This window comes from Actinia tenebrosa, unplaced genomic scaffold (assembly GCF_029948245.1).
Source record: "Actinia tenebrosa isolate PJP-AT-01 unplaced genomic scaffold, QUT_ActTen_1.0 PGA_scaffold10__47_contigs__length_13832649, whole genome shotgun sequence".
Classification (NCBI taxonomy): Eukaryota; Metazoa; Cnidaria; class Anthozoa; order Actiniaria; family Actiniidae; genus Actinia; species Actinia tenebrosa.
In genome coordinates this window covers 12,535,992-12,562,873 of record NW_028292570.1, presented here as the reverse complement: position 1 = coordinate 12,562,873, position 26,882 = coordinate 12,535,992, and the positions used below count along the sequence as shown (strand labels likewise).

General features: G+C 37.5%; 5 protein-coding genes and 1 pseudogene across 8 annotated transcripts in view; 2 read left to right on the top strand and 4 right to left on the bottom strand.

Annotated features, from left to right (window-relative positions):
- LOC148913094 (uncharacterized) overlaps positions 1-3,109 on the top strand; it is a 44,068-nt gene extending 40,959 nt beyond the window's left edge. For all 4 annotated transcript variants that reach the window (XM_089027006.1, XM_089027007.1, XM_089027008.1 and 1 more), the window contains 2 exons: positions 94-276; positions 602-3,109. In XM_089027006.1, coding sequence (XP_088883132.1) covers positions 94-276; positions 602-749 — 331 coding nt within the window. In that variant the 3' untranslated portion in view covers positions 750-3,109. The remainder of the gene's footprint in view (positions 1-93; positions 277-601) is intronic.
- Positions 3,110-13,101: 9,992 nt separating this feature from the next.
- Positions 13,102-15,699, bottom strand: LOC148913093 (uncharacterized; annotated as a pseudogene).
- Positions 15,700-18,098: 2,399 nt separating this feature from the next.
- Positions 18,099-19,012, bottom strand: LOC148913092 (uncharacterized). The gene has a single exon (XM_089027004.1). The coding sequence runs from the start codon at positions 18,426-18,428 to the stop codon at positions 18,105-18,107; it is 324 nt and encodes a 107-aa protein (XP_088883130.1). The 5' UTR covers positions 18,429-19,012; the 3' UTR covers positions 18,099-18,104.
- Positions 19,011-20,810, bottom strand: LOC148913091 (uncharacterized). The gene is made up of 2 exons (XM_089027003.1): positions 20,317-20,810; positions 19,011-19,246 (listed from the first exon to the last, which is right to left on the bottom strand). The coding sequence occupies exons 1-2, from the start codon at positions 20,750-20,752 to the stop codon at positions 19,029-19,031; spliced, it is 654 nt and encodes a 217-aa protein (XP_088883129.1). The 5' UTR covers positions 20,753-20,810; the 3' UTR covers positions 19,011-19,028.
- A 405-nt stretch (positions 20,811-21,215) lies between these two features.
- On the top strand, positions 21,216-23,154 carry LOC148913090 (uncharacterized). The gene is made up of 5 exons (XM_089026400.1): positions 21,216-21,600; positions 21,962-22,035; positions 22,139-22,230; positions 22,570-22,679; positions 22,774-23,154. The coding sequence occupies exons 1-5, from the start codon at positions 21,226-21,228 to the stop codon at positions 23,152-23,154; spliced, it is 1,032 nt and encodes a 343-aa protein (XP_088882526.1). The 5' UTR covers positions 21,216-21,225.
- Positions 23,155-24,589: 1,435 nt separating this feature from the next.
- On the bottom strand, positions 24,590-26,882 carry LOC148913089 (uncharacterized). The gene is made up of 4 exons (XM_089027002.1): positions 26,424-26,882; positions 25,908-25,970; positions 25,538-25,596; positions 24,590-25,151 (listed from the first exon to the last, which is right to left on the bottom strand). The coding sequence occupies exons 1-4, from the start codon at positions 26,806-26,808 to the stop codon at positions 24,885-24,887; spliced, it is 774 nt and encodes a 257-aa protein (XP_088883128.1). The 5' UTR covers positions 26,809-26,882; the 3' UTR covers positions 24,590-24,884.

Sequence of the window (26,882 nt, the reverse complement as noted above, 5' to 3'; positions counted from 1 at the left end):
CTTTCTTTATCTTGGTCTTCCTGTGGAATACAATCCACTCTACCCCTCCCACCTAAAATTCAATACTGACATATACGTGCATTCCCTTGCAAGGTATCGACCAACATCCACAGAAGAAAAAGTAGAACTGTTACTAAAGAATAAGTTGGGCTTGGACGTCAATGAAAATCAATCGATATCTACGGTGGTTCCCAGGAACCCTCCATCGGCTTCAGCTGTGGTACAGACTGAGCCGAGGTCGTCTTCAGCTCCTGTCAGAGCTCTCAGGCGTTACAGGTATCGATAATTAATAAATTATCAATATATAATTATTGGGATCTCTAGGCATGATGCATTCTGGTCTAGCATGGGTACAAGCAACTCCATATCAGCCATTCAGAGGTTGAGAAAAACACTGGGTTGAGTTGGCATTGCAGTGCGTTGTGGGACTGTTTAAGGGTAAACATTTCTCAGATGGCGTCCCCTAGACAGTCTCACAATGCAATACAATATCAACTTGGCCCAGTTCCCCCCTTAACCATGGAGGGGATAATATGGTGGTGCTGCAGCAGATTGTCATCTTCTATAGAGGGTTTTAACGGCGGCCATGTTTTTTTGGTAGAGTTTTAGCAGACCCACCAGGTACTCGGAGAACTTCTGAAGATTCGCCTCAACCGTCCAGCCAAACACCTGTCACTCAGGTATCCCATGGTTACAGGCCTGGTACAGCTGCCGCTGCTCTACAGAAGCGAAGGCTCAAACCAAACTAGTAATAGGTTTGATTGGTAGGTTAGCAAACAGTATCCCCAGGAGGGAGGGGTCAAGTACTTTTAATACAAACAAGATTGTCCGGTGTTAACTTTAAGAAAAACAGGTGTAAAATGTGCAGTACTGTGCAGTGCCCATTCTTTCCAATACACTGTGCTTTTATGGTAGCTATGTTGTTGGACAACAAGCCTAGCAAATTTAACGAGTCAAATACCCGGCTACCGGGGAAAGAAGGGGCATAAAATCCCGTTGTGTCCGGGATTTGTAAGTTTCATTAATATAACTATAACTGGCGTTTATTTCTAAATCAGTTAGTCTGAGTTATATCATCAGTTATACCTTAGCGGATATAAAGGCGGGACGTTAAAAACCCGGTGTTTGCTCGGTATGACCTCACGGGATATTAAGTCGGGTCGTCAAAAACTAGGTGTTTGCTCGGTGCTACCTTACGGGATATAAAGTCGGGTCGTCAAAAACCCGGTGTTTGCTCGGTGCTTCCAATATTATCAACGTGGGGCAACGTCATGCAAAATGCCCCTACTTTGCACGAGGGGGGAGGGGAGGGGGGTTCATTTTGTGTTGGACACGATGTAAGATATTTTTAATGTTTGATAAAACGAACTTATAAATAAGTGTTAAGAATCATTAAACCCAACGACAAGCTCTAGCCGGTGTTTCTCTTTAATATACAGCTGCTTCAAATTGCTTTGTTTTGCTTTTTAGTTTTAACCGCCACCCGGTTAGCTCAGTAGGTAAGAGCGTCGGTCTGTTGTGCGGGAGGTCGTTGTTCAAGCCTCGGCCGGACTAACACTCAGGGTCTTAAAATAACGGAGGAGAGGGTGCTGCCTTTGTAATTACATCTACAAATGGTTAGACCTTCAATGGCGGTCCCGTCCCTAATTAACTAGAAACGTTAACAGAGGACCACAAATGTATCTATAAACAAAGTTAATTATTTTTATTATTTTATTATTGAATCATCATACACCGTATCAAAATATGGCGACCAATTTGAATAACTATTGTTCTGCACCGACCTGCCACTGACTACACTGTCATGCATGTGAAAACGCTTTTATGCTTCCATGTAAACATGAGGCTAGTCAGTGACGTAGAGAGTAATAGCACAGCGCACTGATTTTAAAAATAGCTTAAAGATTCAGACAAACATTGCATTCTGTTTAACGTAGATATACTTAACAAAGTGAAGGATTTGAACCCAGGGTCGTACCATGAGTGTTGAGTGTATTAAGGCTACAGTACGATTGGATATTTGACTAGATGTACTTAACAAAGTAAAGGATTTGTACTTAGTAGGGCACTTGTGCCCGGCTAGAAGAAATAGAGACAGTAATAAAGTTCTTATTATTATTATTAAACTAAGATCAACTGCGATCGGCTGTGAAAATTATCTGCTGAAAGTAAACTATAAGTTTGTTTGTCTGAATTTCTCGTTTGTCTTCTTTGTTGACGTCACGGTTGCTCTGCGCTATTACATGAGCAATATTTATAATAATTCTATGACAGGTGTCAATCTAATCAATGTGATAATATCGTCGAATTATGATTGGCTAAAAGAATAAGCAAATTCCTTAGCACGATATTCTATTGATGAGTAATACGAGTGAATATCATGGAATTAAACATAGCTTAAACTAATGTTAATATATGAAGATATTGTAAATGTATAGAGAAGGCTACGAGTAATATTTCTATCATAAGATTCTAGAGAATATTCCTAAAATAACTGAGCAAAGGGGTAAAATGTGTGTAGGGCGTAACCAGAGGTACACACTCTAATGGGAGGAGCTAAGAGGTTTACTTTGGAATTCAATGCATACCATTATCTAAACTTGTGCGTGATGTTAGCCATGCTGAACTCTTATATAGACATTTTTATATATCTAATTGATCGTTCTTTAAGAAGGTGCATAAAATCCCGTTGTGTGTCCGGGATTTGTAAGTTTCATTAATATAACTATAACTGGCGTTTATTTCTAAATCAGTTAGCTTGAGTTATATCATCAGTTATACCTTAGCGGATATAAAGGCGGGACGTTAAAAACCCGGTGTTTGCTCGGTATAACCTCACGGGATATTAAGTCGGGTCGTCAAAAACTAGGTGTTTGCTCGGTGCTACCTTACGGGATATAAAGTCGGGTCGTCAAAAACCCGGTGTTTGCTCGGTGCTTCCAATATTATCAACGTGGGGCAACGTCATGCAAAATGCCCCTACTTTGCACGAGGGGGGAGGGGAGGGGGGTTCATTTTGTGTTGGACACGATGTAAGATATTTTTAATGTTTGATAAAACGAACTTATAAATAAGTGTTAAGAATCATTAAACCAAACGACAAGCTCTAGCCGGTGTTTCTCTTTAATATACAGCTGCTTCAAATTGCTTTGTTTTGCTTTTTAGATTGAATCATCATACACCGTATCAAAATATGGCAACCAATTTGAACAACTATTGTTCTGCACCGACCTGCCACTGACTACACTGTCATGCATGTGAAAACGCTTTTATGCTTCCATGTAAACATGAGGCTAGTCAGTGACGTACAGAGTAATAGCGCAGCGCACTGATTCTAAAAATAGCTTAAAGATTCAGACAAACATTGCATTCTGTTTAACCCCTACGAGGAATATACGAACCGATTTTATTATTTTTACTTAAAGTTACAATAATAACCCATGTAAACTAAGATCAACTGCGATCGGCTGTGAAAATTATCTGCTGAAAGTAAATTTGTAAGTTTGTTTTTCCGATTTTCGCCTTTGTCTTCGTTTTTATGACGTCACGGTTGCGCTGCGCTATTTGAAAGCAAATGTTGCGTGACAAGGTGTAGCAATCTTTGCATCAAGTAGAATGTGTTTCTACTTTTGTTAACGATTGCTTCTCCTTTGCGCAGCGTAAACCCTCTTGCAACTCGTTTGGCAACGTCGTTGAAAGACAAGTTGCAGAGAAAATTGCTCCGTGTAATCGCGCATTTAAGGCTGCAGTACGACAGGATATTTAACTAGATATACTTAACAAAGTGAAGGATTTGAACCCAGGGTCGTACCATGAGTGTTGAGTGTATTAAGGCTACACACTACGACAGGATATTTGACTAGATATACTTAACAAAGTAAAGGAATTGTACTTGGTAGGGCACTTGTGCCCGGCTAGAAGAAATAGAGACATTAATAAAGTTCTTATTATTATTATTAAACTAAGATCAACTGCGATCGGCTGTGAAAATTATCTGCTGAAAGTAAACTATAAGTTTGTTTGTCTGAATTTCTCGTTTGTCTTCGTTGTTGACGTCACGGTTGCTCTGCGCTATTACATGAGCAATATTTATAATAATTCTATGACAGGTGTCAATCTAATCAATGTGATAATATCGTTGAATCATGATTGGCTAAAGGAATAAGCAAATTCCTTAGCACGATATTCTATTGATGAGTAATACGAGTGAATATCATGGAATTAAACATAGCTTAAACTAATGTTAATATATGAAGATATTGTAAATGTATAGAGAAGGCTACGAGTAATATTTCTATCATAAGATTCTAGAGAATATTTCTAAAATAACTAAGCAAAGGGGTAAAATGTGTGTAGGGCGTAACCAGAGGTACACACTCTAATGGGAGGAGCTAAGAGGTTTACTTTGGAATTCAATGCATACCATTATCTAAACTTGTGCGTGATGTTAGCCATGCTGAACTCTTATATCGACATTTTTATATATCTAATTGATCGTTCTTTAAGAAAGTGCATAAAATCCCGTTGTGTCCGGGATTTGTAAGTTTCATTAATATAACTATAACTGGCGTTTATTTCTAAATCAGTTAGTCTGAGTTATATCATCAGTTATACCTTAGCGGATATAAAGGCGGGACGTTAAAAACCCGGTGTTTGCTCGGTATGACCTCACGGGATATTAAGTCGGGTCGTCAAAAACTAGGTGTTTGCTCGGTGCTACCTTACGGGATATAAAGTCGGGTCGTCAAAAACCCGGTGTTTGCTCGGTGCTTCCAATATTATCAACGTGGGGCAACGTCATGCAAAATGCCCCTACTTTGCACGAGGGGGGAGGGGAGGGGGGTTCATTTTGTGTTGGACACGATGTAAGATATTTTTAATGTTTGATAAAACGAACTTATAAATAAGTGTTAAGAATCATTAAACCAAACGACAAGCTCTAGCCGGTGTTTCTCTTTAATATACAGCTGCTTCAAATTGCTTTGTTTTGCTTTTTAGATTGAATCATCATACACCGTATCAAAATATGGCAACCAATTTGAACAACTATTGTTCTGCACCGACCTGCCACTGACTACACTGTCATGCATGTGAAAACGCTTTTATGCTTCCATGTAAACATGAGGCTAGTCAGTGACGTACAGAGTAATAGCGCAGCGCACTGATTCTAAAAATAGCTTAAAGATTCAGACAAACATTGCATTCTGTTTAACCCCTACGAGGAATATACGAACCGATTTTATTATTTTTACTTAAAGTTACAATAATAACCCATGTAAACTAAGATCAACTGCGATCGGCTGTGAAAATTATCTGCTGAAAGTAAATTTGTAAGTTTGTTTTTCCGATTTTCGCCTTTGTCTTCGTTTTTATGACGTCACGGTTGCGCTGCGCTATTTGAAAGCAAATGTTGCGTGACAAGGTGTAGCAATCTTTGCATCAAGTAGAATGTGTTTCTACTTTTGTTAACGATTGCTTCTCCTTTGCGCAGCGTAAACCCTCTTGCAACTCGTTTGGCAACGTCGTTGAAAGACAAGTTGCAGAGAAAATTGCTCCGTGTAATCGCGCATTTAAGGCTGCAGTACGACAGGATATTTAACTAGATATACTTAACAAAGTGAAGGATTTGAACCCAGGGTCGTACCATGAGTGTTGAGTGTATTAAGGCTACACACTACGACAGGATATTTGACTAGATATACTTAACAAAGTAAAGGAATTGTACTTGGTAGGGCACTTGTGCCCGGCTAGAAGAAATAGAGACATTAATAAAGTTCTTATTATTATTATTAAACTAAGATCAACTGCGATCGGCTGTGAAAATTATCTGCTGAAAGTAAACTATAAGTTTGTTTGTCTGAATTTCTCGTTTGTCTTCGTTGTTGACGTCACGGTTGCTCTGCGCTATTACATGAGCAATATTTATAATAATTCTATGACAGGTGTCAATCTAATCAATGTGATAATATCGTTGAATCATGATTGGCTAAAGGAATAAGCAAATTCCTTAGCACGATATTCTATTGATGAGTAATACGAGTGAATATCATGGAATTAAACATAGCTTAAACTAATGTTAATATATGAAGATATTGTAAATGTATAGAGAAGGCTACGAGTAATATTTCTATCATAAGATTCTAGAGAATATTTCTAAAATAACTAAGCAAAGGGGTAAAATGTGTGTAGGGCGTAACCAGAGGTACACACTCTAATGGGAGGAGCTAAGAGGTTTACTTTGGAATTCAATGCATACCATTATCTAAACTTGTGCGTGATGTTAGCCATGCTGAACTCTTATATCGACATTTTTATATATCTAATTGATCGTTCTTTAAGAAAGTGCATAAAATCCCGTTGTGTCCGGGATTTGTAAGTTTCATTAATATAACTATAACTGGCGTTTATTTCTAAATCAGTTAGTCTGAGTTATATCATCAGTTATACCTTAGCGGATATAAAGGCGGGACGTTAAAAACCCGGTGTTTGCTCGGTATGACCTCACGGGATATTAAGTCGGGTCGTCAAAAACTAGGTGTTTGCTCGGTGCTACCTTACGGGATATAAAGTCGGGTCGTCAAAAACCCGGTGTTTGCTCGGTGCTTCCAATATTATCAACGTGGGGCAACGTCATGCAAAATGCCCCTACTTTGCACGAGGGGGGAGGGGAGGGGGGTTCATTTTGTGTTGGACACGATGTAAGATATTTTTAATGTTTGATAAAACGAACTTATAAATAAGTGTTAAGAATCATTAAACCAAACGACAAGCTCTAGCCGGTGTTTCTCTTTAATATACAGCTGCTTCAAATTGCTTTGTTTTGCTTTTTAGATTGAATCATCATACACCGTATCAAAATATGGCAACCAATTTGAACAACTATTGTTCTGCACCGACCTGCCACTGACTACACTGTCATGCATGTGAAAACGCTTTTATGCTTCCATGTAAACATGAGGCTAGTCAGTGACGTACAGAGTAATAGCGCAGCGCACTGATTCTAAAAATAGCTTAAAGATTCAGACAAACATTGCATTCTGTTTAACCCCTACGAGGAATATACGAACCGATTTTATTATTTTTACTTAAAGTTACAATAATAACCCATGTAAACTAAGATCAACTGCGATCGGCTGTGAAAATTATCTGCTGAAAGTAAATTTGTAAGTTTGTTTTTCCGATTTTCGCCTTTGTCTTCGTTTTTATGACGTCACGGTTGCGCTGCGCTATTTGAAAGCAAATGTTGCGTGACAAGGTGTAGCAATCTTTGCATCAAGTAGAATGTGTTTCTACTTTTGTTAACGATTGCTTCTCCTTTGCGCAGCGTAAACCCTCTTGCAACTCGTTTGGCAACGTCGTTGAAAGACAAGTTGCAGAGAAAATTGCTCCGTGTAATCGCGCATTTAAGGCTGCAGTACGACAGGATATTTAACTAGATATACTTAACAAAGTGAAGGATTTGAACCCAGGGTCGTACCATGAGTGTTGAGTGTATTAAGGCTACACACTACGACAGGATATTTGACTAGATATACTTAACAAAGTAAAGGAATCGTACTTGGTAGGGCACTTGTGCCCGGCTAGAAGAAATAGAGACATTAATAAAGTTCTTATTATTATTATTAAACTAAGATCAACTGCGATCGGCTGTGAAAATTATCTGCTGAAAGTAAACTATAAGTTTGTTTGTCTGAATTTCTCGTTTGTCTTCGTTGTTGACGTCACGGTTGCTCTGCGCTATTACATGAGCAATATTTATAATAATTCTATGACAGGTGTCAATCTAATCAATGTGATAATATCGTTGAATCATGATTGGCTAAAGGAATAAGCAAATTCCTTAGCACGATATTCTATTGATGAGTAATACGAGTGAATATCATGGAATTAAACATAGCTTAAACTAATGTTAATATATGAAGATATTGTAAATGTATAGAGAAGGCTACGAGTAATATTTCTATCATAAGATTCTAGAGAATATTTCTAAAATAACTAAGCAAAGGGGTAAAATGTGTGTAGGGCGTAACCAGAGGTACACACTCTAATGGGAGGAGCTAAGAGGTTTACTTTGGAATTCAATGCATACCATTATCTAAACTTGTGCGTGATGTTAGCCATGCTGAACTCTTATATCGACATTTTTATATATCTAATTGATCGTTCTTTAAGAAAGTGCATAAAATCCCGTTGTGTCCGGGATTTGTAAGTTTCATTAATATAACTATAACTGGCGTTTATTTCTAAATCAGTTAGTCTGAGTTATATCATCAGTTATACCTTAGCGGATATAAAGGCGGGACGTTAAAAACCCGGTGTTTGCTCGGTATGACCTCACGGGATATTAAGTCGGGTCGTCAAAAACTAGGTGTTTGCTCGGTGCTACCTTACGGGATATAAAGTCGGGTCGTCAAAAACCCGGTGTTTGCTCGGTGCTTCCAATATTATCAACGTGGGGCAACGTCATGCAAAATGCCCCTACTTTGCACGAGGGGGGAGGGGAGGGGGGTTCATTTTGTGTTGGACACGATGTAAGATATTTTTAATGTTTGATAAAACGAACTTATAAATAAGTGTTAAGAATCATTAAACCAAACGACAAGCTCTAGCCGGTGTTTCTCTTTAATATACAGCTGCTTCAAATTGCTTTGTTTTGCTTTTTAGATTGAATCATCATACACCGTATCAAAATATGGCAACCAATTTGAACAACTATTGTTCTGCACCGACCTGCCACTGACTACACTGTCATGCATGTGAAAACGCTTTTATGCTTCCATGTAAACATGAGGCTAGTCAGTGACGTACAGAGTAATAGCGCAGCGCACTGATTCTAAAAATAGCTTAAAGATTCAGACAAACATTGCATTCTGTTTAACCCCTACGAGGAATATACGAACCGATTTTATTATTTTTACTTAAAGTTACAATAATAACCCATGTAAACTAAGATCAACTGCGATCGGCTGTGAAAATTATCTGCTGAAAGTAAATTTGTAAGTTTGTTTTTCCGATTTTCGCCTTTGTCTTCGTTTTTATGACGTCACGGTTGCGCTGCGCTATTTGAAAGCAAATGTTGCGTGACAAGGTGTAGCAATCTTTGCATCAAGTAGAATGTGTTTCTACTTTTGTTAACGATTGCTTCTCCTTTGCGCAGCGTAAACCCTCTTGCAACTCGTTTGGCAACGTCGTTGAAAGACAAGTTGCAGAGAAAATTGCTCCGTGTAATCGCGCATTTAAGGCTGCAGTACGACAGGATATTTAACTAGATATACTTAACAAAGTGAAGGATTTGAACCCAGGGTCGTACCATGAGTGTTGAGTGTATTAAGGCTACACACTACGACAGGATATTTGACTAGATATACTTAACAAAGTAAAGGAATTGTACTTGGTAGGGCACTTGTGCCCGGCTAGAAGAAATAGAGACATTAATAAAGTTCTTATTATTATTATTAAACTAAGATCAACTGCGATCGGCTGTGAAAATTATCTGCTGAAAGTAAACTATAAGTTTGTTTGTCTGAATTTCTCGTTTGTCTTCGTTGTTGACGTCACGGTTGCTCTGCGCTATTACATGAGCAATATTTATAATAATTCTATGACAGGTGTCAATCTAATCAATGTGATAATATCGTTGAATCATGATTGGCTAAAGGAATAAGCAAATTCCTTAGCACGATATTCTATTGATGAGTAATACGAGTGAATATCATGGAATTAAACATAGCTTAAACTAATGTTAATATATGAAGATATTGTAAATGTATAGAGAAGGCTACGAGTAATATTTCTATCATAAGATTCTAGAGAATATTTCTAAAATAACTAAGCAAAGGGGTAAAATGTGTGTAGGGCGTAACCAGAGGTACACACTCTAATGGGAGGAGCTAAGAGGTTTACTTTGGAATTCAATGCATACCATTATCTAAACTTGTGCGTGATGTTAGCCATGCTGAACTCTTATATCGACATTTTTATATATCTAATTGATCGTTCTTTAAGAAAGTGCATAAAATCCCGTTGTGTCCGGGATTTGTAAGTTTCATTAATATAACTATAACTGGCGTTTATTTCTAAATCAGTTAGTCTGAGTTATATCATCAGTTATACCTTAGCGGATATAAAGGCGGGACGTTAAAAACCCGGTGTTTGCTCGGTATGACCTCACGGGATATTAAGTCGGGTCGTCAAAAACTAGGTGTTTGCTCGGTGCTACCTTACGGGATATAAAGTCGGGTCGTCAAAAACCCGGTGTTTGCTCGGTGCTTCCAATATTATCAACGTGGGGCAACGTCATGCAAAATGCCCCTACTTTGCACGAGGGGGGAGGGGAGGGGGGTTCATTTTGTGTTGGACACGATGTAAGATATTTTTAATGTTTGATAAAACGAACTTATAAATAAGTGTTAAGAATCATTAAACCAAACGACAAGCTCTAGCCGGTGTTTCTCTTTAATATACAGCTGCTTCAAATTGCTTTGTTTTGCTTTTTAGATTGAATCATCATACACCGTATCAAAATATGGCAACCAATTTGAATAACTATTGTTCTGCACCGACCTGCCACTGACTACACTGTCATGCATGTGAAAACGCTTTTATGCTTCCATGTAAACATGAGGCTAGTCAGTGACGTACAGAGTAATAGCGCAGCGCACTGATTTTAAAAATAGCTTAAAGATTCAGACAAACATTGCATTCTGTTTAACCCCTACGAGGATTATACGAACCGATTTTATTATTTTTACTTAAAGTTACAATAATGACCCATGCAAACTAAGATCAACTGCGATCGGCTGTGAAAATTATCTGCTGAAAGTAAATTTGTGAGTTTGTTTTTCCGATTTTCGCCTTTGTCTTCGTTTTTATGACGTTACGGTTGCGCTGCGCTATTTAAAAGCAAATGTTGAGTGATAAGGTGTAGCAATCTTTGCATCAAGTAGAATGTGTTTCTACTTTTGTTAACGATTGCTTCTCCTTTGCACAGTGTAAAACCTCTTGCAGCTTGTTTGGCAACGTCGTTGAAAGACATGTTGCAGAGAAAAATGCTCCGTGTAATCGCGCACTTAAGGCTGCAGTACGACAGGATATTTAACTAGATATACTTAACAAAGTGAAGGATTTGAACCCAGGGTCGTACCATGAGTGTTGAGTGTATTAAGGCTACAGTACGACAGGATATTTGACTAGATATACTTAACAAAGTAAAGGATTTGAACCCAGGATCGTACCATGATTGTTGAGTGTATTAAGGCTACAGTATGACAGGATATTTGACTAGATATACTTAACAAAATAAAGGATTTGAACCCAGGGTCGTACCATGAGTGTTGAGTGTATTAAGTTAGGTCTAGTTTTGGAGAAAATAAGCGATAAACGATTTCTATGATGTCATCATTACGTCATAACGAAAAAACCGCTTTAAACTAATTAATCATTTTTGAAACCTTTAATCCTTTCTTGACATTGTGTGAAAAGTGCTTGCAGATGGAGTTATTCAAGACGAAGTTGTAGCCGTTTCAATGTGGCTAGGTGTGCCAGACCAAAACTACCCAGAGCCTCCTTAAGGCTACAGTACGACAGGGTATTTGACTAGATATACTTAACAAAGTAAAGGAATTGTACTTGGTAGGGCACTTGTGCCCGGCTAGAAGAAATAGAGACATTAATAAAGTTCTTATTATTATTATTAAACTAAGATCAACTGCGATCGGCTGTGAAAATTATCTGCTGAAAGTAAACTATAAGTTTGTTTGTCTGAATTTCTCGTTTGTCTTCGTTGTTGACGTCACGGTTGCTCTGCGCTATTACATGAGCAATATTTATAATAATTCTATGACAGGTGTCAATCTAATCAATGTGATAATATCGTTGAATCATGATTGGCTTAAAGAATAAGCAAATTCCTTAGCACGATATTCTATTGATGAGTAATACGAGTGAATATCATGGAATTAAACATAGCTTAAACTAAAGTTAATATATGAATATATTGTAAATGTGTAGAGAAGGCTACGAGGAATATTTCTATCATAAGATTCTAGAGAATAATCCTAAAATAACTAAGCAAAGGGGTAAAAAGTGTGTAGGGCGTAACCAGAGGTACACCACAGTGCGAAATTACAGATTTCCGAAATCGGAAATATTGTCGGAAATTTGATAGTTTGGAATTTCCGTCAAATTTACGGGTACGGAAATCCACTTTTCTGAAAGCCAGTCCTCCTTCACATTTCCGTTAAGCGTTTAAGGGAAACAACGCCGTATACACATTGCTACATGTTTCCGTTCCATTTAAGGCACACGGAAATTGAATATAATTGTGAACACTTAGAAAAAATGTAACAGTTAAATGTAAATATAAAATATGCATGGATCGATATCGTGCAAGAAAATGCAGAAGGTCTACGAAGGATCTATGTAAGATCTAATCAGCTAAAGTGAAAATCATAAAATATTTTGAATAACTGAATCATACTAGGCAGAAACTAAAACGGCTTGCCAAAAAGCCATGCAGAAATAGCCAGTATTTGGTGAACAGCAGCGCTGTTTCGTCCTATTTGAGTTTGTCTTTTTAACTTCGTTTATGCGAACTACAACTTAAAACACATTATTTTGTGTCATTGCCATTTAATTAAGTTTTTCTTTATATTAGATTTCGAGGAAAGGGTTATATTTTTGCAAGAGAAAATACAAATTTTGACAGATATAATTTGCAGCTATTTCACAAATATGTTCAGTGGTGTAGGATTTGAAGTTCGGTGCAATATTTATCAAATGCTAGGTCTTCACCTTTATTCGAAAAAGAAGAACAAATGAAGTGATAGTATATACCATAAAAAAGCATCAGAGGTTCTATTTCTTTAATTTTGATTTGATTTACTGAACATTGAAAAATAATTTCCAACTAAATTAGTTCCCGAAAAAGCGAAGCAAGCGGCTTATAACAATCCGCTCTTGCACCTTTGGATTAACGTAAATCAAGTATGTTTAAAATTAAACAAAGTGTTCTGAGGCATGGATCAGTTTGTGAAAGAAAGAAAGAAAGAAAGAAAGAAAGAAAGAAAGAAAGACTGAATAATAAATTAATGAATAAAACATTTATTTTGTATTTTTTTGAATAATTTTTATTACTGAAACGTGTCTAATCAGGGGTGAGACAACGATTACATGTTGGTTTTCGCTTCTGTGTTCTCCGTAGACAAACCTTGAGCTTATTCTCTGAACTGGAATGAATATTGCTGGCCCTGGTTCCTCAAAATGTTTTGCTTCCCAAACACTTAATGGATTGCGATATGATGTGATATGATTATTCTTTTGGTACCATTGAACGGCTGCAAGAATATGAGTTAATTGATCTCCATTGATCACAATAGTATGGCACAAATAAAACAAAACAAAGCCGGGTCTGCCAGTAGATGTTGCCTCAATTATTCCACCATTACCTGCCCATGAGGCCATGATCTTTCCTGAAGAATCAAGACGTGTGTTAAATCTTGAACCTAGTCTTTCGTCGAATACTGTAACTGACTTATACTTTCTAAAGGCTCGGTTCACTCGCTGACGGTCAAAATTCACTGTTGGATAAAGTTTCCGTTACATTTCTTTTAGGTTGAATAAGTCGTCGTTGTCAAACGAAGAGATCACGAAGCTATTTGGCAATGCTACGTCACTAAAATCTGTCCACACATCTGTAAGGCTTTCTATTGATCCTCGTATTGCGATTTTAAATTTAGAAAGTCTATCTTGATTAATTTCCTCCTGAATATTATCCACTATAGCATCCCTCAGAAGAGCTTTGCAAAATGGAAAGAAAACTTCGCTGTACTCTTTCGGCAATGTATACTGCAAGTCTGCAGCGCTGCTCATGCAAATAAACTTCCTCATTAATTGTGATTCAATGAACCTGTTATTGGTGTGAAAGTTGCCTAACAATCCGTTATAACGCTCAAAGCTGAAACACCAAAAACCAAACACACTTCCATAGTTTTCAACACATTTCTTTAAATGCATATGTAGATGAATATTCGGAGTAACGGCTTCTCTTCCATAAAGATTTTCAAATTTTATTGCAAAGTCTAGTAGTTTTCTATCAGCTAAAAAGAGATCAGTTTTCGAAATAGAGGTCTTGCACAGTAGCCGACAGGCGATTACAAAAGTTTGTAAACAGTTCAAATGTTCTTCTGGGAGAATTCCTTCGAGACAATACAAAGAATAATAAAGAATCCAGTTTTGCCACTGAGAAGCTGTAAAACCACCATAGTTTGTTGTAATTTTATGTGGTAATCTACCAAGATCAGAAGTGGAATTAATGTTTTGTGTACGTCGCTCGATTTCAATAATATTCTCTCTTGAAAAAAGCTCGTTATTGCTCCAGAGTTTAAAAAGGTGCTTAGCAGTACCCAGAAATAAATTGTGCATCGGATCAATCACACACATTGTGATACTACCGTAATACGGAAGTCGTAACAATTCGGTGTATCTTGTTCCAAGTTCTTTTTCCATTCGTTTCTGTGCAGTCTTATTTTTACATCTAGTGGTTTTAAGAGCATCTCGTCTATGCTGCTCATCTGTTCTTTTTGGCCAGTTGTCCCGATCTGTGAACCCGCTGTAATCCTTCTTTTCTCCAAAACCCCCAGGAAAGGTTTTTAGGCAATGACTACATCCTTTGTGTGCAGCGTGTGATAGAAATCCGCATAATTTTCTAGCAGCAGGAATATCAGATGCACAACAGAGAAGAGCAGCTCTTATCTTTATTCCACCTTCTGGTGCACCATGGGCATTGACTTTTACACCTTTCCATAAAGCTAATAACTCGTCCACCATAGGTTTCAAAAAATGCGTAAGCGTTGCTGGTTCCTTATTTAATGCAGGTATTATTCCTACCAATATTATGTTCTCTTTCTTAAAACGTTCAGCTCTTGGTAAGTTAATCAAAGCCAAATACAGAACTCCTATAGAATAATCACTGCGTCTCTTAAATGGCTGAAACCAGTCACAGTTCAGCATTAAACCATAAGAGTGTTTAAGGTTTAAAAAGTCTCGTCCTTTATACTTTAGGAATGTTTTCCAAACGTCTCCATCCATAACGTCTGCATATGTATCTTCATTAACATTTCGTTCACGCCATTCCTCACATTTTTCCTTGAATCCTGGTCTTTTCAATATCGTCTCTAACGAATCTATAACACTCCTAAAGCAATAAGTATATATTGGGTAAAATTTGACTGAACCATTATTCAGGAAAACTTTTTTAACTAGCTGGCCTCCGCAGGGTTTTCGTCTTGAAGAGTGTGGAAAAAGTACATTGTCGCAAAGTTTTGCTTGGTATTTACCATTTACCTTCTTGACACAGTCCTGCTCTTTAAATAACTTTGTGCACTTTCCACAAACCACAAATTTTTGAAAGTTGTCCCTGTCTATACCTAGATATCGTCTCAGAGAATACATTGTTACAGGTATAAGTCCAGCCAAGGAAATCAATAGGTCAGATCCTGCATTTGCTGGTAATCCTTCGCCTACTTTGGAAAGTAGTGCACTTGGGTACTTCAAAAGACCTTCGATACCTCTGTCACTGATAAGATTGTAGTATTGCCAAAGAAAAATAAAATATAGGAGCACTCGACGAAATAATGGATTTGGTCATCATATGTCCACTTGGCAAATGTTGTGCAAATATGGTGCTCTATATTTGCCCATACATTTGCCTATGCAGGCAAAGGTCGGGGTAAATTTCTAATAAATTTGCCATTGCTTTGCCATACATCTGAACACATGGGTAAATATGTTATATATTTGCCCTTAGTTTAGACGCATTTACCCAGTGGGGATATATGATAACCGTTTTTGCCCTATATTTGCCCTATTGTCAAATGAAGGGCACATATGAAATCAACTTTGCACTAGGCTTTGCCCCATATTTACCTGGGGAGCAAATACAATACCCCAAACTGAGTATATCCGATGTGAGGTTTCCGTTTCAATTCATTGCAATCAAAACTTTTCAAAACAAATCAATAATTTTTCAACTGAATTATAATGGATGTTGGCTTGTTTTTACGACTTACGAGGGGGGAGTGCATGCAGGTCCATCTCAGTCATATGTGTCAATTTTTTCTCCTAACGCATGACATCAATGTTGCGACCACATTAATTCAATCATTGTTTTGCTTTGATGTCATGGAGAGGTTATATGCGTTGATACACACAGGAAAATACGCGGACGATGTATTTATAATATGCGTAAGTCGTATATGCGTTTTTTCCAGTGACAATAAGAAAACTCATTAACCCATTAACCTCATGAGCTGCATTTCAAACCGCTAACATCTGTAATATTATTTGAAGCATCAATTTTGTTTAGTCTAAACATATGAATTCATCTTTTTTATTGGCAATATATGCAATTTCATTCATAATTATTTTAATTCATCTAATTTTAAAGTCATCAAATAATTCATTCAATTTTCATTTTGACTATCTAGTTACTGATGCACAGTTCAAACAGTTTATTTTTGATAGCTTTGAATATTTTTCCTGGATGATACTTTACTGTCATCTCCATCATCCGTACAATTTACGTTGTAAAGGACAAACAATTAATACTCTTTCTTTGTCAATAACATCGTAAGCAGCAACAAACTGGCTGTGTATCCTTTGTATGGGTATGAATGTAGAGGGCCCTTCCATTTCAAACAAGTTTCTGCACCAAATTTCATGTGGTCTGCCAATCCTGTGTCTTTCTGGATGTCGCTGATACCATCGAACCTTTGCCATACACAATGATTCCTGCTTGCCATCAATTATAATGGTTTGTTTAAGAAAGAAATCGACAACACCGGGGCGCAAGTCAAATGAATCGGTCTCAATACTGCCACTATATTGGCCACACCAACTTGCAAGAATGAAGGAAGAACGTTCCAGTCTAGAGTCAGAGGACCCTAGCTTTGTCCCCGAATATCCAATGGTACTAACTCTCTCAAACGTATCGGTAACACTTTCAATGACCGAGTGTTGAGGTAAAATTGTTTCATAAGCTTTAAAGAGATATTCTGTATAGTCATCATCAAGAACATCAATGGATCGAGGTGAAAAACATGAGTATGCATTCATATTGCTCCACTCTAGCAACGTAGTACTTGACCAACTGAAAGATTAAGTGTTGATGGTATTGATGGGATGCTTTCGCCAAGTGTTCCTACTTGTTGTGCCTCCTGAAGAAGTTGAAATACTGGTTGGAAAGTTTCTCGAAATCTCTCTGGTAAAGGGATATCTCTTAGTTCATGCTTTTGGAGAAATTTTCTCATGATTTGTATTTCAACAGATCTATTGTTAGTTCGAAACGCTCCTAAAATCCCATTGAAACGTTCGAAGCTGAAAAGCCAAAATGAATATACAGGCCCGTAATCTAAAATACATTGTTTGAGGTGCAGGTGTAGATGCATGTTTGGCGTAACACGTTCCTTTCCATATCTTTTTTCAAACGATTTACAAAATTCCACTAGGTAATCATGTCCTTCTTGTAGCTCTTCAGTTGTAATAAGTGGAGAGCAAAGGTGAAAGCAGGACAATACGAATAACCTCCACAGCTCCAAATCATCTGTTGGAACGATATTCCAAATGCAGAATACAGAATACAAGAGAGTCCATGTTTTCCACTGATCAGCAGTAAATCCTCCAAACGATGTTGATATCTTTTTCGGGAGACGCCCAATAAATGATGGTGCTTTGACGTCATCTACCTTTTCCTGGATTTTATTCAAATTTTCTTTAGAAACAATTGGCGTTTCAGCATTTAGCCATACATTTTTCATTAAATGTTTTGCTGTCCCTAAAAACAAATTGTGCATAGGATCAACAACATGGTAACGAGTACAATCGAAGTAAGGCAACTGTAAGAGTTCAGAATATCTTGTTCCAGTGGAAGTTTCAATTTGGTTTCGTTCATCAGCGGTTGTTGCATTGAGTATTTTCTGAGCCTCTCTTCGGTGCTCTTCATTTGTCCTTGGTGTATTGTCATCTTCGAAACCTGAAAAATTCATGCTACTAAAATCTCCGGGAAAAAATCTTGTGCACTTTGAGCACCCTCGGTGAGCAGTACATCCTCAGAAGAAACCGCAAACTTTTCTTAGTGCAGGAATGTCACAAGCAATACAAAGGAGGGCAGCTCGAAAACATCTTGCTGTTCTACTCCCATGAGGCCGAACTTGGATGCCTTCGTGCCACAATAAGTTCAATTCGGCTACAAGTGGTTGTAAGTACGTATTGATATTCAATTTGGGCTCGTGTGGACCAGGTATTATCCCAACTATTATTACGTTTTCCTCTTTGTACCTTTCTTTTCTCGGAAGATTTAGGAGGACCATATATATGACTCCAACGCTATAGACACTGTGCTTAAAAGGCTGAAACCAGTCAACATTCAGCATAAAAGCATAATTATTAGGCTGGGCAAGGAAAGGAGTGCTGTTAAAATATTGCCAATCTTTCCACACTTGGCCATCGTAAATATCAACTAAAATATCATCCGGTACATTCCGATTTCTCCAAATCTCACATTTTTGTACAAAGTCTGGTCGCTTAATAAAGTGAGTTAGAGTCTCTCTGATGCTTTTATAACAATAAACTTTACGTGGGTACAATTTCGTCTGTCCATTTTTCAAACGAATTTCCTTAAGCAATTCCGCTCCACAAGGTGTGCGGCGAAACAATTGACGGTGATTCGGAAAAGCAATGTGAGAACATGGTTTAGCAATGACACGCCCGAATCTTGTTGTTATGCAGTCTTGAAAACGGTATAGGGTGTCGCATTTCGGACAAACAACATACTCTGAATGCTTATCTTTAAAAGAAAGATAATTTTTCAAGAGTTTGAAGGAGCTCGGGAAAACCAATACTGCGGTTGGGAAAATGATTGGCGAAAGCTCACACAAAACCTGAAAAATCGCTTTAAAAAAGGCGAGGAGAATATCAATGCCTCGGTCTGGTACAGAAAAGTATGCAGACCAAAAGCACACAAACAAGGCAATCTAGTTAATAAGGGTCACTCGGGAACTTGCTTCGACGGCAACGCTTATTTCTGCACTAGATTGTTCAAAATCTCTTTCTAGGTCTTCGATATCAATATCCCAAGTTTCAACCAATCTCCTTCTTTCATTTCCTCTTATCTCTTCATGGTCAGATTCACTGTCCGACTTGTCATCCCAAAACACTTGATCTTCTTCCTCAAAGTTATATATTCCGTCTCCTTTAAACATAAGCAAATACGATGTATTTTATTCATTCGGCATTGCATAACTGCAACATAGTATAAGATAAAGTCTGAAACCATTATAATACTAGAAAAAAAAATGTCAGTAAAAAAAACCTCATGGGCTAAGGGACCGGTCATTATTTAAGTTGGGGGGGGGGGGGGGGAAGAAAAAATTGGGGGGGGGGGGGGGCCTGAAATTTTTGCTAGTGAAAAATGGGGGGTCTTGGAATTTAAAAATGACTTTTAGGGAAAATTTTTAAATTTTTTACTACAATCCATGGGGGGTTTTCAATAAACTTGGATGCCTTCAAAGGGGGGGCCTTGAAATTTTTTTGCCTCACTGACAATTTCTCCTCCACCCCCCCCCCCCCCCCCCACTCCCCCCCCCCCCCCTCCAACTTAAATAATGACCGGTCCCTAAATGCATAATTTTGACCCAAATTTTGCTCTGAAAATAAATGATTTCCATTGAAAATAAAATATAAATTTCTAAGTCAGCAAAACAACAATTTATAATTCGTGAAAGAAAAATGATAAATCGAAAATAAAAAACCCAAGAGACATATTAAATAAATTACTTATAATTGTATTTCTCTAACTTGACAAACATGTTTTGCCGGATACCATGCTATCTCAGGATGACCACAGTCATGAATTGATTTGGAGACGAAAATGTACAGCAATATCCATTTGAACATAGTAAATTCTTTTTGGCGTTTTAAATGAGTTATCTCTAGCTATGATTTTATAAACTCTTTGAATGAACCTTTCTGAATGAACACTGAGGTTTTGATGGCAACCATAAGCCGATTACTTAATAATGCACCCTTCTTAAAAGTAACGGTGAAAACGAGGCTAAGATAGAAATAGAAAAGAATCATTTGTACCTCTAACTTAATCTCGCTTCAATAACACTAATGCTTGGTAGTAAATCCAATAGGGGAGCTAGATCATGTGCAAATCAGCCGCTTGTTAAAGATTCAGTCTTTTATCTATATGCAGTTTGACTTTAACATTTAAAGATTATATAATCTAATCATCAAATAAACGTATAACATCAATACCTTTTTGTGAAGTAGCTGGTAAGAATTCGTCACTTGATGGTTGGTTTGTATTTGGCACATCAGAGGAGTCTTGATCAGTTTGGTCCAAAACGTTTATCTCGCTGTAGTCATTAGAAGAAGTGTCGTTCTGGCCGTCAATCTCGTGAGTGAAAATACTATCATTTGAGTCTTCGTCGTCATTCCGCTGTAATTGCCATTGATTTGTTAAAGGATCATAAAATTCTTCTTTGTGACGGCAAAATACTCTGTAATGTAGATCTTCGTTACAATGAAAGCAATGATAACGCTTTGACATCGCAGAAGACATTTTGTTTTCCAGAACTATATAATTAAAAAGACGGTGTGTATCATTGGGATAATTACTCAAAATCCAAGCATTTTGAATGACTAAAAGCCATATTCCAGCGTAATAAAGTTCCACGTCCATCAACCACATGCCATTGGACAAAAGCACGCCGGATCTTTATTACCGCACCCTTTTCCTTAGAGCTGTCACTGTTGGCGGCAGATCAATGGTACGATGGTTTTAGAGCTAGAAGCTAATCAAGTTTATTGCAATGATATTTCGTGAATCTAGGCTTTAGAAAAAATTTCATAACTTTATAAAATGGAGCAAATAGCTTTAAGATAATAGATATATTACTTAACATGAATCCTGGATACAACTTCAGCATTTTTATAAGACAGTTATTCCTTTTTTTATTATTAGACTTCATTATATGAACGTATATGTCATCACAAGTCACGTGATACGCCGTGATAGATAGGGGGTAGATTTGTTCAGTGGATGTACTTATTCGTTCATTCGCCTTTTGGTCACAAACAGGTAACAAACTCTGTCGGTCATCTAGTTTCCCGCACATTCTATATCTTTGCTTATAAATTGCGTTCGTTCGTCGCGATCAAAAAATGGGAAGAACATCTACACCTTTACCAGGACGCCCAATGCCAATCCATTCTGTTACTGCAACTACCAGTACAAGCAGTAGACATACTGAAAATGGCGCCAATTCTCAAAGGCTTAATATACTTATTCCCTCTGTCCCTGGTGGTAACGAGGATGTGCTAAGAGAACACAGAAATCGCCTATTGCAAGCAACAAGCGAGAATGAGAACGTTGACCCCGACAGCGAAAAAGAAGAAATTTCTTCAAATTTCGAAACGATTGTAAAACAGTTTAAAGAACTGCAAGAACAAAACCGCCAAATACTAGCGGCCTTAAAAGAAAGCCAGCAGAATAAGGACAACAGCAAGACCAAGATTACTGTCTCAAAGGCTGTTGCAGTAAGTAAAGTGGCAATATTTAAAAAAGCAAGCTATTTTTATTGATAATTTTACTGGGAATTCTTGGCGCGAAGAGTAGTTGGTATAATTATGTAGCGGTATAATTTATGCAATACTAAAATTGGCGGGAAACCCGCCATGGCAGTGGTTAATGCTACCAAACTTTACTATTGATTTCCAATAACAAGACACTGAATGATAATGATAATTTCCTTTTTTGTAAAGGAATTGATTTGATTTCGATTTTTTCCCCAATATTATACAATCACAGCCATAAAAATAATGAAAACATTATTACTATGTCTAAGAATAACTTAAGGTACATCTTATGATTTTAATGAATTATATTATGTTATTACAGTCTGAAGTACGCTTGGTAGCAAAGAAATTACGGGACAGGGAAGAAAACCCTCTTATATGGGATTTTACTAAAGCGTAAGTATGAAAATTTAATAAAAATGATATTGTCTGAATCATCCATAGTTACTTTCCATATTAAGTTTCCACTTACCACTCAAATATGGTATTTCCTAATTAGTTTCAGAGATGACGTCAACGAACAGATTAATAACGCAATAAGGGATAGAGTTCTGAATGTTCATAAGGATGTCTCTGCCGTCGAGTTAGAAGGTATTTATGTATTTTATATTACGAAGTGCGAAAGGCCTTATGCACCTATCAAAGTTAACCCGGGGGGGAGGGGTGAGGACAAAGGATGGGGGTGGTGGTCGGGGGGGGGGGGGGGGAGGGGGTAACGAAATCCTTTTAGAAATATTCAAATGCCGAAGGGAGGGGAAGCAGTTTGAAATAAAATAACATGGGGAAAAAAAAAAAAAAAAAAAAAAACGAAACAAAACAAAACAAAGCAAAAACAAATGGATGCTAAAGGAGTAATTGTCGGCCAAATGCCAACATTTCTAACAAATTTTGTCTCAAGTTTTAATATATGGGTACTTGATGTAATTTCAGCTGCCCTTAAAAGTCACTTTCTGACGAGGAGAAAGAGAAACAAAAGAGAGCGTTCAGGGGCCCTTGGAAGGCATCAAAAGATGCAGCGGAAAACACAAAGAAAACAAAATGTGAGTAAACTGAATTTGCAACGATTATGACTTTGTTTAATAAGAAACTTTGACTGACGGTGTTTTTTTTTTTCTTTTTTCTTTTTTCTTTTAGCTCCTAAAATCCAGATCCAAGGCAGCGGACTTGTCAACCTCGCTATCACCAGGGGACAAAGAGAAAGTCAAGGCAATTATGAAACTGGAGTATATGTCATCAGAGGAGTCGATGTCAGAGGCGGATGACCAGGCTGATGACGATACAGCGGACAGTGGCTCTGATAACGAAGGGGGCCCTACTAAGCAGAGTAAAGTTTTAATAAAACACCCTCTGGCATGGAGAAGCCCCCTAGCTAACCAGTTCGTGGAAAGCATGGACCGAAAAGCAAAAAGGAGGCTGTCAGAGCGCAGTCTCACCATGCTTTTGAAGTGGAAAATCGGAGAGCCGTCAAGACGCCCAACGCTATCTGGAGGTCCCGAATGGGCATTGAGAGCCTAAAGGTTTTTATCAAATCAAGGGCACTGGGACACCGAACGTGGTTGGGGTTTCTACGAGTTTTATGAATTAAATCTTGTGTCACTGTTCCTCCGTTCCTTTGGCCTGATTTCTAGGGTTTTCGTTCTTCTTTCGATTACTTGAACGTTATACTCGTTTACTTGAAGAAATCCAAAGGTCAAACGGTATAGCAGCGGCTATTTAAGCCTATTGACCTTTGGATTTCTTCAAGTAAACAAGTATAATGTTCAAATAATCGAAAGAAGAACGAAAACCCTAGAAATCAGGCCAAAGGAACGGAGGAACAGTGACACAAGATTTAATTCATAAAACTCGTAGAAACCCAACCACGTTCGGTGTCCTTAATTAAATTTTTGCAGTTATAAATGAAGTGTACTACTACAGAATATCTAAAAAGAATCGTACATAAGCCAAAGATCGATTGACAACTAAATATATTATGATCTTCTTTCACAAATTCTGTCACAAGATCAATCAAACACCTATAATTAATTTACAGAACTAGCATTTTCAATTAGTTGTAGTTAACAAATTGTTCATAGTTAATCAGTCGTCAAGAAAAGGAAATTCACAATAAAAATTTTTCAGTATGATTTATGTCTTTTTTCCTGCTTCTTAACATAGGTTAGCTATGTTTAAAGTATGAGGTGGTTGTCACGGCATATATCGTTTCTATTTTTTTTGGCCTGCCATAAGTGACAATAGCTGAAGACTGATAACATAGTTAAATTTAGCAAATATGATGAGCATAATTCAACTGAGCAAATATGGCTAAGACGCGCTGGTACATCTAAGGCATTAAGGGGGCATTAATCACATATACGGTCAGAGCATATCGCATGGTATATGTAAGGCATAAATCACATATACGGCCTGGAAAAATACAGGGTATATGTAAGGCATTAATCACATATACGACCTGGGCAAAGACAGGGTATACGTAAGGCATTAATCACATATACGGCCTGGGCAAACACAGGTTATATGTCAGGCATAAATCACATATACGACCTTGGAAAATACAGGGTATATGTAAGGCATGAATCACATATACGGCCTGGGCAAATACAGGGTATATGTAAGGCATAAATCACATATACGGCCTGGGCAAACACAGGGTATATGTAAGGCATAAATCACATATACGGCCTGGGAAAATACAGGGTATATGTAAGGCATAAATCACATATACGGCCTGGGGAAACACAGGGTATATGTAAGGCATAAATCACATATACGACCTGGGCAAAGACAGGGTATATGTAAGGCATTAATCACATATACGGCCTGGGCAAACACAGGGTATATGTAAGGCATAAATCACATATACGGCCTGGGAAAATACAGGGTATATGTAAGGCATGAATCACATATACGGCCTGGGAAAATACAGGGTATATGTAAGGCATGAATCACATATACGACCTGGGAAAATACAGGGTATATGTAAGGCATGAATCACATATACGGCCTGGGGAAACACAGGGTATACGTAAGGCATAAAACACATATACGGGCTGGGCAAATACGTGCACATATCAAATGAGCATTCACATTTACTACCGGGTAAATGTATGGATGATATGATATCTGCTATATATTTGCCGTTTGGGATTTTACTGGGCCATACGGACTTTGCCATCTGTGCCCATGGGATAAATGTGTAGGTACATATCATATACAGTCATTGGGCAAATATTGTCTACTATTAGTCAAATATGATATTTGCCCATATATTTGTCTATATGTTTGCCTACATGACAAATCCATTTTTTCGTCGAGTGGAGCCACGTTAGAAATGTGCGTGATTTTTGCCTATTGTTGATACTAAACTGCTCCTCCGTGACGTGATTTACAGTGCCATCGGAATTTTCTTCATCAATGATATCGCGCAAATCTTCTTCACTTAATTCATCCCAATGTTCAGGCGTTTCATCAGCATTCGAGTCTGAATCATGTTTGTCCTCATCACTCTCGTCCTAAAAGTAGGTAAAACAAACGTTTTTTCTATTATTATCAGCCCGTTTAGTTTAGTTTCATGAATGTTGAATAAGCCAAAATTATCGAATGTTAATCTCAGAACTGGATGTAGAAAGTCATCACTGAGGCAAAAATGAACTGACGTTTTCAATGAAGCCTTCGAAAATTGTCTAATGACTGAAAGCTTGTATATGACACAAATCAAGATTTTCGTCCGATTTTCGGAACAAGAGTTTTTACTAATTAAAATAACCGTTTCGCAAGTAACAGAGCGAAACTTCCATTTTGCAAATTGTTTCCGTTTTGATTATGTTATTTTTAATTCACTTTGTAAATAATTTGCTAAATAGCAACATGGGCGAAGGTGTTTCATTGTATAACAAACCTCTTCTTCGCTTGAAGAGTCGTCCGATGCCGCGACTGATCCTGATGTCATATATTGATCTAATGATTAAAATAATCTGGTTTAGTATTCAAAAATAATTGATACATGAATAATCAATGATTGGATTCTTTTCCAAATCCATATAACAAAAGTTTATCTATCAGTACCTGAATCTGTACGGATGTTGTGTGGTCTTAAAATTGGCCGTTCTTAGGCATGTACGCACGTAATGCATGATTTATTTAAATCCGCTTAAAATGAAGATATTACTAATATAATATATAATAGAATAGAATAGAATATATAATAGGATAGGATAGGATAGGATAGGATAGGATAGGATAGGATAGGATAGGATATACTAATATACCTGAAGTTAGTGTCCGGTCGTAATTAGAAGCATTATTTTCTGTTGGGAGTGTACAAGTCTCATCTGAAACAAAAAATAATTGAAAGAAGATTGAGAGAGAAGAATTTAAAGATTTTAGATATATTTATCTTTAAAATTTCCGCATTTTCCCCCCAGAATTTGTTAGTGGTAAAACTTATGAAAAGTCTCCTCAAATTAATTCTACGTACTCCACGGGTAGTCCAACACTGACACTCATGAACTGCTGTTATTGAATTACTTTTTAGTTTGGCATTTTTATACCAGCATTGAACATAACACGATTTCTCAAAGTACACAGAGTCCGTACCCCGCTTTTCAAAGGAAACATCATTCAATCGGAATTCCTGATTACAATCCAAAATCATTCTCCTCTCTTTTCTTCCCCAATACCGGCCTAATGATATACTACTGACAACGATACATTTGATAGATTAAGTATTAACTCGCTCGGCCAGCTCCGCGCAAATCGATCTCGCAATCTTTCAAAATCATTACCTTCACTTGAGCTACCAGGCAAATCTTCAATAACTCCACTAGTGACTGCTTGCTTTTGTAAATTCCACATATTCTTACTGGCATCGTAAAAACGCCTTTTGTGTTCATAATACTGACTCTTACCGAGCCGTTGTCCACAATGAGGACATTCAAAGCCTTCGCTGTTTTTAGATGCCCCAGAAGATCCCTCATTATCTACTGCTGACTCTTCAACGTCCGTCGTCCAAATGTTTTTCGCATAGTCGTAGAATCTTCGCTTATGTTCAAAAAACTGTCTTTTGCTGAGAATTTTTTGACAATGTCCACATTTGCGTCTCTTGGAATCAATTGAATTTTGCACGTGGCCACCTCTAGAGGAAGGGCGTTTTGAAGCTCTACTGGACATCGGTTAAACTAGTGCTCGGTTTATGTGTATACGTAATGGAACTTAAAGCTAGAAGTCAAAAACTCTTAGCGAAT

What these genes read in the sequence shown, in the direction of transcription:
- LOC148913089 (XM_089027002.1), bottom strand. Translation starts at nt 26,808, where the DNA reads ATGTCCAGTAGAGCTTCAAAACGCCCTTCCTCTAGAGGTGGCCACGTG. An exon ending in GCCTGGTAGCTCAAGTGAAG is followed by an intron (nt 25,971 to 26,423) that starts GTAATGATTTTG and finishes TTTTTGTTTCAG; the next exon opens with ATGAGACTTGTACACTCCCA. An exon ending in ACTCTTCAAGCGAAGAAGAG is followed by an intron (nt 25,152 to 25,537) that starts GTTTGTTATACA and finishes ACCTACTTTTAG; the next exon opens with GACGAGAGTGATGAGGACAA.
- LOC148913092 (XM_089027004.1), bottom strand. Translation starts at nt 18,428, where the DNA reads ATGCTGAATGTTGACTGGTTTCAGCCTTTTAAGCACAGTGTCTATAGC.
- LOC148913091 (XM_089027003.1), bottom strand. Translation starts at nt 20,752, where the DNA reads ATGTGGTTGATGGACGTGGAACTTTATTACGCTGGAATATGGCTTTTA. An exon ending in ACCAGCTACTTCACAAAAAG is followed by an intron (nt 19,247 to 20,316) that starts GTATTGATGTTA and finishes TTATGTTTAAAG; the next exon opens with GAGACGGAATATATAACTTT.
- LOC148913090 (XM_089026400.1), top strand. Translation starts at nt 21,226, where the DNA reads ATGGGAAGAACATCTACACCTTTACCAGGACGCCCAATGCCAATCCAT. An exon ending in ATATGGGATTTTACTAAAGC is followed by an intron (nt 22,036 to 22,138) that starts GTAAGTATGAAA and finishes TTTCCTAATTAG; the next exon opens with TTTCAGAGATGACGTCAACG. An exon ending in AAACACAAAGAAAACAAAAT is followed by an intron (nt 22,680 to 22,773) that starts GTGAGTAAACTG and finishes TTTTTCTTTTAG; the next exon opens with CTCCTAAAATCCAGATCCAA.